The following is a 16,192-nucleotide window of genomic DNA, read 5'->3' as shown; positions in this document are numbered from 1 at the left end:
AATCCTAAATGTACAAAAATGTTTAAAAAGAATTCTCAACTGAATGCATTAAATAAAATTCAATAACATTGTCATTCTCTATAAATGACTGCTACAGCTTTAGATCTATGGTCAATTCATGGTCAATATGGTTACATTTCAACCATTTCCATTTCAGTTACTGAGTTTTCTTTGCCTTGATATGGTGTATGGTGTTTTAAGATCTTGTTCAATGTGCCCCTTTTTAACTTTGAGCCCCTAGCCCTCCAAGGGTCTCTGCACGGCCCTTCTCAAAAGAATATGAGAAAGAGATCTTGATTGTACTTTTGATGAAGGAACATGGGACTCAATTATTTCTCATAATGGGTTATGCATCAGGATCAGGGAGGCCAAAAACACATTTATTCAATATAAAATTCTTAACAGATCCATCTAGACTTTAAAAATGGGCAAAGGTAAAGACGGCTTATGTTGGAAATGTCAAAACATAAAGGGTACTCTCCTGCATGCTTTAAGAGAATGTCCACAAGTTTCTCCAGTCTGGAACAGTGTGTTATCATTTATGGGGGCTGGCTGAAGTTTAAATGACCTGAATCACAGATACTTTGTTGTTGGGGGAAATAGGTGAGGTTTCACATTTGGACAAAACAGCTTTCAAGGTATTAAACACTGAATTTGTGACGTGTTGGTTTGATTTTAATGCTTTGGAAAGAACCTCTGACCCCAACCTTTAAACTGTGGAGAGAAAGGCTAATTGAAAAAGCAGCAGGTGAGACACTTGGCAGAAATGAGGTGGTAATGGGACAGTGGGACAGTCTTCACTCTGTCATGTATACAACCAATTTTTTTTTTATTAATTATGTTTTTGCCCCTCACTGTATTTTATGTTTATTTTATATTTGTTAGTTATTGTTTGTTTTTTTATGCTTTACAATTTAAAACTTAATAAAAACTTGAATTACAAAGAAAGTTAGAGTGTGAGAATGCTTTGTTGTTTGTCCTGTTTGTGTCCGTGTTGTGACTGATGACCTCTGTCGCTCCTCTAAGCCGGTGATCCTGCCTGTAGGACTGAATGCTGCTCTTGTCCACCTTTTGAGAGAAATCCTCTGAAACGTCTCAGGTCTGACATGAACGTGGGAAAACAGCTGTACAACCTGATGGACTCAGAGACTTTTCTGGATTTTCTCCTGTCTGTGCCTAAAGGTCAAAGTTCATCTTGAAGCATCACAACCACGTGACAACATACCTTTAAACTTCAGGTAGTCACAGGGGGCATGTCCTGGCTCTCCTGCCCGGCGCCCCCCTGGACCACCAGTCTCTACACCTAAAATCTCATGAAGACGGCGTGTAGCTGGAGGCTTGTATTCCTAGAAAATACACACACACACACACACACACACACACACACACACACACACACACACACACACACACACACACACACACACACACACACACACACACACACAATCATCACGCTGTACATTCACAAATAAACCAAGTCCATTTTAAACTTCTTGATGCTGAAATGTCTTCCTTCTCAGAGGGTGAGCTCAAGTTTTCTATTATTCCAAACAACTTGATTCTTATTTCGTTCAGCCTTCTGATTGGCATAGCAGGATGCATTTGAACTTTGCAGGATAGTGGTTTGCAATAGCTGACATTACTGAATATTATATCATCAGCAGGTATTTAAAGAAACTACAACTAAAGGTGACGTGACTTCCACATGGAAAGGGAATCAAAGGACCATTCACCTTCTTCACGTCCTTGTTCTTCTTCACCGTCCATAAGCCGTCTGATAGCTTGTCAAAGTACTTCCTGGCTTTAGGAGCGGCATCCAGCATGTGGCTGGGTGGAACTCCCAAAACCTCCACAATTTTATTCATCTGGTCAACCTGTTCAGATGTGCAAATAGACATGGTCATAGTTGTTAAGGAAGTGCATGTGCAGGCATAAAGCAGAAACACAATCACCGCATACAGACAGTGAAAACAGTGTTTATACGCTGTACATCTGATTACCTCGTTGGAGCCACTGAAGAGGGGCTCTCCTGTGTGCATCTCTACAAGGATGCAACCGAGGGACCACATGTCGATAGCCAGGTCATATGGCATCCCCAAGAGGACCTCAGGGGAGCGGTAGAACCTGCTCTGTATGTACTGATAAATCTGTGAACAGCAACGTAGTGGAGTTAGGCAGGGAAGTTCAGAGGCATGGAGACAAGCTGGCAAAAAGATGAAAGCAAGGTATGAACAAGATAATTCCACCTTATTCCAGGCAGAGCTGCTGTATGAAACTTCCATTATGATTGCAGTTTGGTTAAAAATGTAATTACTAGAGGTGTGCCGATCGATTGGTCACCGATCATAATCAGCCGATTTTCGTGAAAAAGTGTATGATCAGTGATCACCGATCATTGGCTCTTGTTGCCGATGCCGATCACCTGCATCTCATTTCTCAGCCTGCCTGTGCAGCTGGTCTCCTCTTTCCTTCACTCTGTGCAAACACACAGCAACAAATCCTAAGCGATGTGGAACTATAACGCACTGAGTGAATGGGGAAGTTTGCGTGTTGCGACAAATTGAAGCAGGTCAAAATGCATCAACAACGAATATAACATGACATAAAAACAATGCCATACTTGTTGGAATTTGGCTACATCGAGGCTCACTGCAGTAAAAAAGACATATGGAGGATCAGATAGCAGGTAAAGCAGCACAGCTACAAACACTCACCCGGATTAGCATGACGGTCAGAAAGCTAAACAAATAACCCATAAAATTATTTAAGTCTTGGAGCTGCGATGTAAGACGCTGGTTCTGCTCTCGCTGTTGAACCGCTGCTACGCTACAGGTAGTAATATTTCACAGACGGAGCGCCACTTCTGCTCCACCTGGTAGTGACTCTCACACCAAACCTCTGCTTAAAGCTGCAGCATCTAACTTAGAAAAATACATTTTACATACGTATTAAAACTTTCGCTGTCCTAACATGAGACAGATAATCTCTGAAAAAATAATCGATCTCCCTGCTCTGCATAATTACTCTGCTCAGTCAGAAACAGCCAATCAGAACTAGAAGTAATCAGCTAGCCGCCATGCTATCAGGAAGTTTTCATTCAGTAACTGGATTGTTTATTGTAATGGATCCTGTATTTGCCTTTGAATGTAAAGTTTTATACTTGAATTTTTTTCTCAATGTTGAGAGGTTTTATTTTGGCTCTTTGCATTATTTAGCCTCTTCAGAGCCTCCATATGTTTTCAGTCTGTTAAAGATAGTATTACTGATAGCAGTACAATTTGTACAATGCCTGTTTAGTTTAGTTTTCTTCTTGGAAAAAGTTATTAAAAACAAGTTTTTGTCTAAATTAAGGTGAATTCATGGTTCCTTTTTCCACATAATGTAACCGATAGTGTTTATGATTAAAAAAAATTAAAAATTATGTGATCGGTATCGGTGATCGGCCCTCATGGGTGATCGATATCGGTATCGGCAGGAAAAAACCTGATCGGCACATCTCTAGTAATTACTATTTTAATTAACTAGGTTGCAGTTTAGCTAAATGTTTAATTTGCTTTTCTGTTACAGTAATATTACAACTACAAAGAAATATGTCAGACATATCTGGAGGTTTTTTAAACCTGCACTGAGGGAAACTGAAATACTGGACAATGACCAACTACACGAGAAGAAAATACTGACCTCTGAAGCAGACTAGCAGCTCTGCTCTGGATGGAAGTGGGGATGAAATCATTCTTGGATCACAACGTTTCAGAAATAAGTTTTTTATGATTGGTAATCATTCATTAGTCAATGACACATCCCAGAATAAACGTATAATTCTTATCGCTGATATAAATATGCTTTATAATTAAGAAAAATAGAATATCAGAAAGAATATCAGCAGTAGAAACTGTTGACCATTCAGCCTGTTGACAATACTAAGTGAAATACTTGAAAGATTGATTACTGTAAAAAATGATCTTGTAGTAATTTATTTACACCATTTCAACATCCATCCATCCATCATGTCCAGTGGTCAATGGGCAAGAGGTGGGGTCACCCTGGGCAGGTCGCCAGTCCATCACAGGACCCATTTCAACATGCTTATCATAAAGGTCATTGAATTGCATCTGTTCTAACCCAGATAACAGGTGATTGTTTAAATTCAACTGCTAAAAAATAATTTAGTTGGAGCTGTTTTATTATACTTTAGTTCTGCTTTTCAGCCATATTATGATTTATTGTTAGGTAAACTTAGGCATTCTAAATTTTCATTGCATACTGTAGGATGGTTTGCTAGTTGTCTTTCTCACCGAACACAATGCGTATTTCTATTTTTTTATGGAAATTTCTCATCTATAAAGTTTTCAATTTTCTCCAACCTGTTTGATTTTGCTTTGTCCTTCAGCACACCAGGGCAGTGACGTATGCTGATGATACCACAATATATATGTCAGGTTCATCTATTGAAACACCGTTTAGCACCTTGGCCTGTGAATTTAAGCAAGTTGTAAATTGGGTATACACAAATACATTAGTTTTAAACATATCTAAAACCAAAAGCATAATATTTGGATCAAACTGGAAATTAAAAACTGAGTCTGTTTAAATGAACAACCATTACTCAGGTGGAAGAAATTAAACTTCGAGAGTCACTTTGGACTGCAGTGGTCTCAGCAGATTGAATGCATTGTTACAGTTATGACAAGACAACTACTTGTTATAAAAACATGTTTACATTACATACCCTTAAAATGAATCCCTCAAATCATTAGCACAGTTGTCTTGTGCTACTTGCAGTATTTCCCCATGGTGTGTTCAGGTGCTTCACAAAAACATTTAACCAAACTAGTTTTAGTGGAATGAAAACATGAAACTCGTTTCTTTCATCTGTTAGAAATGTCACAAATGCTAGAGCTTTTAAAAGAGCCCTACCTAATTATTTTATTACATAGTGTTATAATTGTGGAAATATATTTTTTATATAAAGTGCTATAATTGTGAATTTATGAATTAATATTCTATGTTTCTAATATTATGTTAAGTGTGTGTAATAGTTTTATGTAAGAAATGTTTTTAGTATGATGTGGACCTCGGGAACAGTAGCCATGGTTACGGCAATGGTTAATGGGGATTAAAAATAAACAAACAATCTTAGAACATTCCCTACCGTTTAGAATGATATTCTTAGTATCCTTAGAAACAGAGAAATATCTTTAAAGGCTGCATCGGGAACAGTGAGGCTGTTCCTGTGACATCTGCAGAACCACTCTGGAGGAGCTGCAGGTTTCTGACCAACACCTGCTCATATCCGAGTCCAAATCCCAAACCTGCTTCCCAGAGCTTCAGTTCAACACATGCCTGTATCAGAGGAGGCTTCTGAGAGGAGGCAGTGTGTGTGTGTGTGTGTGTGTGTGTGTGTGTGTGTGTGTGTGTGTGTGCGTGTGCGTGTGCGTGTGTGTGTGTGTGTGTGTGTGTGTGTGTGTGTGTGTGTGTGTGTGTGTGTGTGTGTGTGTGTGTTTTGGATGAGTAGGTGGGCGCTCACCCTCTGGCCCAGCTGGCAGGAGGATCCAAAGTCCACTATCTTGATTGCAGATCTTTTGGGGTTACACAGGAGGATGTTCTCTGGTTTCAGATCGCAGTGAATGATTGACAACTCTGGAGTGGCCAGGAATAATAATGCTGCACAGCAAACAAAACATCAGGCACACTTATTATTACTAGCACTTATCTTTTCGTGTGTGTGTGTGTGTGTGTGTGTGTGTGTGTGTGTGTGTGTGTGTGTGTGTGTGTGTGTGTGTGTGTGTGTGTGTGTGTGTGTACACAAGTGTCGCCCACCAGGACCCCCAGGGTCTCATCGGAGTCTCTGTGAACCTAATGGGGGTCTCCACCAACATCTGTGGTTGTGGCTGTAAGCCAGATATGAGTGCAAGTCATTTGGCTTCTGATGTTTTGAACCTACGGCTTTCAGTCACTGTGGTCTGAACAGCCACCAGAGTCTCTGATCAATGGATTCAGAGTCTCAGACTGGGATCAACGGGAACAGAGGGGAAAACTCACAGATTTCAGAACATAATCTACAAATCAACTGAATTATATGTTGAGTTATGACTAGTAATATCTAGAATCCATTCAGCAGTTTGAGGGTATGAAGTAGCTTGTTTTCAGGTACAGCACAGTGGGAGCAAGGGTGAACTGATCCAGAGCCAGGTGGACTGGTCACCTGCTTTAGTGAGACGTTTAGAAGGAGCCTGGTTGGCACCACGTGTGAGACTGTCTGACCACCCACCTGTACAGAGCTGCTGTGCAAACTTCCTGGTGAGGTTGAGGGAAACTCCTCTGAAGTTGGTGTTCCTCAGGAGATCATACAGGTTGTAGCTCAACAACTCAAACACCAAACACAGATGGTTCCTAAACATAAAGTGACGCTTCAGGTGGACTGCACAGAGACAGATTGACAGACAGACAGACAGACAGACACACAGATGGGAGACAAGGATGAAGGTTAAGAGATACAAAGAACAAAGGTCAGGAGGGACAGAATTACTTCTGTCTTCAATAGCATTTCCATTCAACACCTACACAATCTAGACAACAGACATGGTATATGATTATTCTCTCATATGTGTGACCTAAACACACATTGCAGAGATGAGTAAAAATACTGGTTTAGTTTCAAAGGAGCAGGAATGAGAAGAAAAGGCCTTATGGTTTATGTTTCATGTCACTTTATTTCTACAGTTCTTAACATTAAATTCCACCCTTATTTTTGGCTTACTTCACAGAATAGTCCAAACCTGCTAGGAAAGTACCACAGCATGCATTAACTTCTTTTATATTACAACCCAACCCCAAAACCAGCAATTCAAGATGGACAACAGCAGCACAGGAGCTGTGAGCTACACTGTGCTAACCAGCACTGTTGTTGGGACCTGCTGCTATAGTGATCGCAGGCCTGTGCCTGCTATCACAGCCATATTTTCCTTTTTAGGAAAACATGGCTGCCCTCGTGTTCCTAATGAAAACTCTGTAGAATTCAGGGTTCAAAATCCTACACAATGAAAAGGACAAACAGGAAAGCAGTAAAAGAAGAGATGAGCAGATGATACAAATATTAGTACTTTACTATTTTATTTAGGTAAGTAGCTGTTATAATTTTACAGGCTTCTACTTGTAATGCCTTGCAACCACAAGATGGCAGCAATGCACCAAACTGTTTGACTGACTTGCTTTGCAAGGCAGTGCGCTAACATTAGCCTTTTTCCTAAAATAAGCATTTCAGCTACTCTTTCTCCTCAGGTTAGTGTTGGGATTAAATAATTCTGTGTTTTTCTCTATATTTTTTAGCTACTTGCATGCTAGTATACACACACACACACACACACACACACACACACACACACACACACACACACACACACACACACACACACACACACACGCGCATGTGCATGCATTTATCCATCCATTCATTTTCTTTACACCCTGGTCCCTCAGTGGGGTCAGGAAAAGTGCCGGTGCCTCTCCAGCTAACATTCCGGGTGAGAAGCGGGGTCACCCTGTCAACACAAAGACACACAGGACAAACAACCATGCACACACACACACACACACACACCTAGGGGCAATTTAGACCAGGGGAGCTCAATACGTCGATCTGCAGGTGACAAACTGAACGCCGCAGGACGCTGAGTCAGCACTTCCTCCTCTGATAGGCTTATCAAAAATATTCACTGAGATCCTGAACGTTTGTAGCTTCATTAACAAAGAATAATTATAAAAAGTCAACGAAACATTTAAAATTAATAATCTCAGTAATTATTGTTTCAACAAGTTGTTGCGCAATTCAGTGCGTTTCGGTTCCATTAACAAAAAAAAGCGACTCAAAGACCGACTGAGAGCAGAGCAGGAGTTTAAATCAGATACTCAACCACCGCTGTGTTCATGAGAGGATTATTAAGAATCGACAAATAAATATCAAGCCTGGAAACCTGATATGTAACGGACTGAATGTTGTGTTTTTAATGTAGCCTAATCTTTGCTCGGCTTGCGGGGTGCAGGCGGTTGCCACGGCAACGGGTGTGCTTAAACGACAAAGAGAAAAAAGGTAGGAGATGTTTTCTGTTGATAGTCTGTTCGGGTTGTTTTACCTTTTTTTTTTTTTTTTTTACCTTTGCTGTGGCTCATCACACCTGCTGTAGTTTCTGAACATTCAATAAACGACCAAATTGGACTAATTACCTGGTTCTCTGTGAGCATACGTCACAAAAAACATCAAATAGGACAAATATATTTCATTAAGTTTTAACAAATTCTACCGCGATAATTATGTGAAATTAAATTAATTATATCCCGACTTCAGAAGATTTGCCTTCACCTTTACTGGGCTCTTTGGTTCCTCCTGTCAGTCTGTAGTTTCTCATACTGAGAAAAATCTAATTTCAGATCCACCATGACTGACTGACACCTGCTGGCGTCAGGTTTGCAACCAGCTTCTGACTGAGAAAGCAGTAACCAGAGACCAGTAACCAGTAACCAGTAACCAGAGACCAGTAACCAGTAACCAGAAATCTCCTCCTAGTGTCAGAATCTCACTGAGAAAGAAACTGCATTAGGTTTTCTGTCACTTTATTATTTCTGCTATAACTGATGTATATTCGCATATAAAATAAGTCAATAGAGTTTAATTTGCAATTTTTATGTCTTTGTGTCATGAGGTAGATCTCAGGCGGCTGGTGAGAGAAAAAGTAGATCCTGGTCTCAAAAAGTTTGGGCACCCATGATTTAGACAGACCAATGAACCTGACAGTCATGTTTCTGGACTGTGGGAGGAAACCGGAGTACCTGGAGAAAACCCACCATGCACAGGGAGAACATGGAGACTCCATGCAGAAAGACCAGGGCCGGGAATCAAACCCAGAACCTTCTTGCTGCAAGGCAACAGCTCTACCAACTGCGCCACTGTGCAGCCCGCATGCATTTATATACACAGCTAAAGTTTAAGGAAATGACACACATGACAATGTGTCATCTTTAGGGCATAGCTTAGATAGAGGCCAACAAAAGGAAGTAGAAACTGTTAAGGGCCATTTTGCTGTGTTTTCCTATAAGTAAAACATGACAATGGACCAGCGCTGAATTTTAGTCTTGATAAACAGAATTCATGAATTCAGCTCACTGACTCTTCTTGAACCTCATACATTAAGAACCTAAATGGAGAAAGCATAATCTCCAACATCAGTGCCCTGCCTTGCTCTGCATTAGCTTTTTCCCTAAAATAAGCATTTAGCAAATCTTTTAGTCATTAGGTACATTTAAGCATATAGAATGGAGGAAGTCAAAGTAAGACAACATGCTAGTGATACCCCACTTACTACTGACAGCTTTTAGGCTAACATTAGCATTTTGGCTAATTTTAGATTATACACTAATTTTAACATACTGAATTGAAGAAGTCCATGTTAGTCAACGTCCTTGTAATTCTCCACAAATATTATAACTTACATTGGTGCTAATTTTTAGCATCAGAACGCTGGGTTCTAACTGACAGGCACACTTTGGCAGGCCCCGTTTAAATTTCTTCAGAAATGTTCTATTTTAGACTTAAGATTTAGTTTAAGCAGCTGAAGAACACTTGATCCTTTGCAGTTTATACTCCAACAGCTGAGCCACGAGAACTTTCCTTTTAGCATTACCTCATCTAAACCCTGGTCAGTCCAGTGAGAGCAGTGCTTTCAGCCACAGAGCAGCCGTTAAACTTAATTTCAACATGAGACTATCCTGTAGAAGGGAACATCCGGCTGCAGCTTCAGGTTCCCGTATGTCAGAACCTCAAAATGAAAGATCTTCATTCCAGAAGCAGGAAGCTCACACTGTCTGTACGGTGAAGTAAAAGTTCTGGTTGAAGGCGCCAACATACTGCATTCGAAGCCAAACCGTACAGTCACACACCTTCCATGCAATGGTGCAGGCCACCTGGGGGACACCCCTCCCGCTTGAGCATACATCACACCACTACACACAGGGGTTCCCCCCTTCCTCCCTGCTTCCTCTGCTTTGATTTTATGAAATGGTCACAGAGACAGCGCCACACTTTTCTGCAGTCAGCCACCTCCATGAACAACGATGTTGCAATCTCCATCCAGGAGTTATTAACCATTTGCCAGTTTTATTTTTATTGTAGTTATTTAGTGAAGAATCGTTCAAATGAACATTGTTCCTCATGGTGTCAGATAAACATTACCCAAGGTATCCATGTCTTGTAAAATATATATAAAGACTGTATAGTGGATGTTGACGAGTTGAAGTTACTATCTGAGAGCACTTCCACATAAACACAGCAACACACTTCTGATCAATCACACAACACTTCATTGAGTTCTTTGTCGAGTTTGGCAAGCGGATACCACTCTGTGGACAAAATGACACAATTTTCCTCAACTGTCTATGTCAATGAGAATCTAATTTTGGCACTTTACATGAAGAATGTCAGGTCTTTTATTAAAAGCAGTAAGAACCTCAGCACTGTCAGCTGCAGCTTCAAACATTTCTCACAAGTTCCCAGTTTTTACAATCAATTAATAATGAAATACTTGACAGTCTGTGGTGATGACAACATGGACCTTGTTATATTTTAGTAAATTAATTACTGTCTGAGAGGTTTCAGTCTGCATTAAGGTCACAGCTGGAATGGCCCTGTGCTTAAAGACGTCATCATCACAAACTGAATCCACAGACACGTCCTGGTCAAAGTAGAGTAAAACACATTTGTTGGTAATGCTCTGCAGCTGTTGTGTTAATGTTGCTCTTACCAATGTAATATTTCATTTCAGTGTCATGCTTGTTCATAAGCTCCAGCAGGCGTAGTTCGATCTGTGCCTGGTTTAGAAAAGCCTTTTTGTTCTTGATGATTTTAATGGCAACCCACTCCTGCTCATGGTGGTCGTAGGCCTTCACTACCTGCAGACACAAAACACACACACCATATCTCTCTGCATGCTAAAACACTGCTACTGACAGAAGCCAAGTCAATGATGACAAACCTAAAGGGCCAGAAGTTGTGTTCCCAGAAGTGGCCACATGGGGGCGACTCAGAAACATAATGTGCAGACCTCCAATGTTTCAATCATATCGGAAACAAATGTTGGAGGAGAGAGACCAGCTCAGCTTATTAACTGGTACATGTCTCAAAGTGGGATACACTATCGTCCCCAAGTCCTGCATTAGTTCAGCTCCAGGGCCGTTAGAGGTTTATCATTTCAAGAAGTGTATTAGTTCCTGTTACAGCTAACTGCTGCTTTCACTTTCACCCAAACAGTCCTTGAACACATCATTATGTTAAGGTTTGTTTCAATGTGCTCACCTGTCCAAAGGAGCCTTTCCCAATAAGTGAGTCGATCTCATAGCGGTCCAGCCACTTTTCTCCATTTTTCACTATGTAATCATAGTTGTCGTCATCATAGCCATCATTGTAAATTTTTTTCTCCTTTTTCGTGCTGCTATCCTCAGGAGGGACTTGCTGGGCCCGCCGCTTCTTCTTTGTGTAGTATACCTGTGTGTGGAAGCAAAAATTAGGCCCCACCTCCAGACTGATTATTGATCCACATACCATCAGTAAATATAGTCATTATATTTTTAATCTTCCAGTATGAACTGTGGCTTGTCAGTTTTCAGAGCAGAGCACTGAGACAGAAATGTTCATTGCTCTGAGCGGTTCTCTACACCCATGTCTGGGTATAGAGAACCCACATGTGGACAGATTCTGGGTGAGTCCGGCACCTACAGAGAGAAGGACACTGACCACATTCTAGGAAACAGGCTTCAAAGTCTATGAAATGAACTCTATTGAGCTCATGGGACTGGATCAGTGTTCAACTAGCTCTGACTTTAACACAACCCAACACCCCAATACAGGCAATATGTCCTCCCTATATCATTATTAAAAAACAGGTTTGATATTATATACAGCTGAAAATTTTTACCTCATTGATGTGCTTGTAAGTTTTGATAAGGTCAACTGAGAGTTTCCTCAATGGGGCGCTGGCAGGGTCTCTGAAACTAGGGGGGATCCTCCGCTGGAGTATGGTCATATCAGACAGCACCTAGAGAGAGCACAAGCACTGCAACCAGCCTGAACAATTTCACAACACCACCAGAGAATGTGAAGAGCATTTAGACAACCTCAAAACTGTTGACTGTTAGCCATAAAAGTGGCTTGGTGGAGGGGAAAGTGGGTGTGAGAGCTGCAACACCTGGAGAAGCTACAGTGGAACAACATAATGAGCTAAGATGTGGACAAAGTTCAGTCAGAAGACATCTAGAGACACATGTTCTAATTTCTCTGATAATACATGTAATGTAGGCCCCCCGAGACTTTCAGTCCATCCCATGGAAAAACAAGCATGCTATGTCTTACAGTCCAATAATAAGACAACAATGGAAGGTCATAACTGGACCTTCCATTGTTGTCTTATGCATTCGGAAGAATTTGGGGCTACACAGACATTTGATGAGCAACAGGAATCACTTCCCCTGTCCAGGTGTTGGCTCTAGGGTCATTCTCCAAGGTGAAAACTCAGTAACATGACAAAAACTCCTAATTATTTTTAGGTTTGCTGGAAGTGACTTTTTAACTTGGTTTTAAAACAGAACTTGTTCTCACTGATCCAGCTTACAAACAAACTTTCAGTGTGAGGGAACCAATATTCATGACCTGCTTGATATATTATCAACTGGTTTTGTTTTGAAGAAGGCAAACCATTTATCCTGATGTATTTGGAGGATCATTTATATTTAAAATGCTCTGAAGTGACGAGAGCTTTACGAAAGTGGTCCACATTAGATAGGTCAATCAACCGGGACAGAAACTGGACTAGACACCAGTCTCCGCTCTTTGCTGTCATTCTAGGTATGCAGTGATGTAGCTTACAGACACCTAGTGATGTCTTCCCTAGGGGTCTGTATCTGTTATCTGCTCCACAGCAGGTGTTGAAGAATGAAGCTGGTGTGGAGAATCCTCTCACTAACAACAAAAACCGGGCTGATAGACACACTTTATACAACACTGATTCTTTTCAGTTCTCATGAAGGTTATTAGAGTCCATACTGCAACATGCTTGGGTGACTTTATGTTGGTTTGTTTTAGATTTCCTGGCCATTGCAAACTGTGAACAGAGAGAAGACGATGTGCTGGATGTGAGACTGTAGAAGAAATAGGACCAGGTACCAGGGTCCAGGTACCAGGGTCCAGGTACCAGGGTCCAGGGTCCAGGGTCCAGGGTCCAGCACAACATGTCAACTACTTGTCAACTACTCAGCTTGCACCTTCTAAGACAATAACAGTATCCTTCACCCATTCAGCCCATGGTACACCCAAGAACTGCACACTCTTAAGAAAAGACAATGACATCTAGAACGCCTCTACAAGACAATCAATCTCACTGTCCCCTATCAAAGCTACAAGGACCACATTACAATATTCAAGACAGCAAGTTCTACTCTGACATAATCCATTCTACCTCCTCAAACTTTCACACCCTATTCTCCACATTTAGCAAACTGACTAAACCTCATGACATCAAATCTACCTTTACATCACATAAATGCAAGAATTTCCAAACCTTCTTCCACTCAAACATCAAAGTAATTCACATCCACCTTGCCTCCTCTTTCTCATCTCAGTCTCCATCAAATCCTAATTCATTAGCCACCTGCAGATTTTCTACCTTTTCACCATCACCAGCTGGTTTATTAATATCAAATTCTTGATTCACACTAACTTTCTAAATAACTTTCTAAAGCTCAATAGCAACAAAACTGAACTACTCACTAATGGTCCCAAATCCCATCACCTTCCCCATCAATGGCTACATAGTCACTCCTTCCCCCCCAGTTCAAAAACTTGGCATCATTCTCGACTCTTCCCTCTTCTTCCAATTCCACATCAGTACCATCACCAGCATATCATTCTTCCACCTATGCAACATTGCTCATCTCCACCCATCTCTCTCTCTATCACTTCATCGCTCAAATTCTTATCCACTCCTTCATTACTTCAAAACTTGGCTACTACGAAACCATCCTTCATGAAGCTCACTCCGTGCACCTGTACAGTATATCCAAAACCCAGCTTCCATCTACTTATCCACACTCACTTCATGGACCACATCACTCCTGTTCTTAAAAATCTCCACTGGCTCCCCATTCAACACCAGATACAGTACAACACAGGTGTCAAACTCCAGTCCTCAAGGGCCAGTGTCCTGCAACTTTTAGAAGTTCCTCTGCTGCACCACACCTGAATAGAATAATTACCGTATTTTCCGCACTATAAGGCGCACCTAAAAACCTTCAATTTCCACAAAAGCAGACAGTGCTCCTTATATATGGACCAATATTGAGCCACAACAGGTCTAGCAACTACGGTAATCAATCAAATTTTATTTGTATAAAACATTTCAGCAGCAAGGCATTTCAAAGTGCTTTACATAATTAAAATAAAAACAGAAATAATCAGTGAGAAAGAGAGATTTAAAAAAAAAAGAATAAAAAAAACAAAATAAAAAAAAAACAAAAAAAAACATTAAAACGTCGAAAAGAAAGAAGAAGAAATTAAAAACATTAAAGGCATAAAAACATTGAAGACATCAAAACTCACTCTAACCCTAATTTAGCCATAAGCAACTCTAAACAGGTGGGTTTTAAGTTGAGATTTAAAGGCACTCAGTGTTTCAGCTGTTTTACAGTTTTCTGGAAGTTTGTTCCAAATCTGTGGTGCATAGAAACTGAATGCTGCTTCTCCTCGTTTGGTTCTGGTTCTGGGGATGCAGAGCAGAACCAGAACCAGAAGATCTGAGGGGTCTAGACGGTTGGTACAGTAATAACAGATCTTTAAGGTATTGTGGTGCTAAACCGTTCAGTGATTTATAAACTAACATCAGTATTTTAAAGTCTATTCTCTGAGCTACAGGGAGCCAGAGGAGGGACTTTAAAACTGGTGTTATGTCTCTATCTTTCTGGTTTTAGTAGAACCCGAGCAGCAGCTTCTGGATCAGCTGCAGCTGTTTGATTGATTTATTAGTCAGACCTGTGAAGACGCTGTTGCAGTAATCAATGCAGCTAAAGATAAACGCATGGATGAGCTTCTCTAGATCTCACTTAGACATAAGTCCTCTAATCCTGGAGATGTTCTTCAGGTGATAGAAGGCTGACTTTATGACTGTCTTAATGTGGTTCTGAAGGTTCAGGTCAGAGTCCATCACTACTCCCAGGTTTCGGGCTGATCGCTGGTTTTTAGTTGTAATAATTGAAGCTGTGCATTGATTCTGGTTCGCTCCTCTTTAGGTCCAAATATAATAACTAAGCAGCCTTAGACTTCATTTTCACCCGTAGAAGAAGAAGTGCGCGGTGCATGCTGGGATAGTTGTCAGAACGCTGGTTTGTTAATAAAGTTTGATAATACATTTAAAGCCAGGGGGGGCGGAGGGGCGGGGGAAGAGAGACAGAGACTGCGGCGGCAGCGTGTCAGTTGGTCTGTTACCCAGAAAGCAGTTGGGCACAATATCGCAACACCAACACCGTGAGTGAAACAATGACTGGGGCAGACTACTATATAAAGTACTCGGGGACCACTTCTTTACAAATGTGGATGTGTAATAATAGAGTACGGAACAAATTGGCAACCCAAACTGAAGCGTCTACTCAATGCGCCTTATAGTGTGGAAAATACGGTAGGTCATTAGCAAGGAGGAGGTAATTAAACCATTTCATTCCAGTGTTTTGTACCTGTGGCACATCTAAAAAGTGCAGGACAGTGGCCTTTGAGGACTGGAGGGTGACCCCTGCAATACTGTTCAACACCTACTCGCCCCCTCATATCTCAATGACCTCCTGCAAAGTCACTCTCCTACTTGCACTCTAACCTCCTGAATCCCATCAGAACCAAACACCGTATCCTGGGGGATCAAGACTTTTCTGCTGCCACCCCACCCCTCTGGAACTTTCTTCCAAAACATCCGGAACTCAGACTCTCTAGCTACCTTCCATTAATTACTGAAAACCTACCTACTATTCATTATAGTCTCCTTTTCAGACTTCACCTATTTGTTATATGTGCAGTGGCACAAACATATGAGGAACCTTTTGCCCAGGTGTGTCGTGAGTACAACCCCCCCTCCATCCAATCACCCCCACCCACCCCCACCCCGCC

General features: G+C 41.2%; 2 protein-coding genes across 5 annotated transcripts in view; both read right to left on the bottom strand.

Annotated features, from left to right (window-relative positions):
* The window catches only part of ppox (protoporphyrinogen oxidase), a 171,427-nt gene that overhangs the window by 51,064 nt on the left and 104,171 nt on the right, over nucleotides 1–16,192 (bottom strand). The gene's annotated exons all lie outside the window — the stretch shown is intronic.
* dyrk1b (dual-specificity tyrosine-(Y)-phosphorylation regulated kinase 1B) overlaps nucleotides 1–16,192 on the bottom strand; it is a 73,335-nt gene that overhangs the window by 7,295 nt on the left and 49,848 nt on the right. For all 3 annotated transcript variants that reach the window (XM_081597489.1, XM_081597487.1, XM_081597488.1), the window contains exons 3-10: nucleotides 11,967–12,086; nucleotides 11,348–11,536; nucleotides 10,797–10,944; nucleotides 6,275–6,424; nucleotides 5,531–5,667; nucleotides 2,004–2,150; nucleotides 1,737–1,877; nucleotides 1,226–1,346 (exon numbers count right to left, since the gene is read on the bottom strand). In XM_081597489.1, the coding sequence (XP_081453615.1) occupies nucleotides 1,226–1,346; nucleotides 1,737–1,877; nucleotides 2,004–2,150; nucleotides 5,531–5,667; nucleotides 6,275–6,424; nucleotides 10,797–10,944; nucleotides 11,348–11,536; nucleotides 11,967–12,086 (1,153 nt within the window). The remainder of the gene's footprint in view (nucleotides 1–1,225; nucleotides 1,347–1,736; nucleotides 1,878–2,003; nucleotides 2,151–5,530; nucleotides 5,668–6,274; nucleotides 6,425–10,796; nucleotides 10,945–11,347; nucleotides 11,537–11,966; nucleotides 12,087–16,192) is intronic.

The sequence above is a fragment of the Poecilia reticulata genome, chromosome 16 (genome assembly GCF_904066995.2).
Source record: "Poecilia reticulata chromosome 16, P_reticulata-male-v2, whole genome shotgun sequence".
NCBI classification, from domain to species: Eukaryota; Metazoa; Chordata; class Actinopteri; order Cyprinodontiformes; family Poeciliidae; genus Poecilia; species Poecilia reticulata.
The sequence above is the reverse complement of the archived record's forward strand: the minus strand, read 5'-3'. Positions and strand labels throughout refer to the sequence as shown.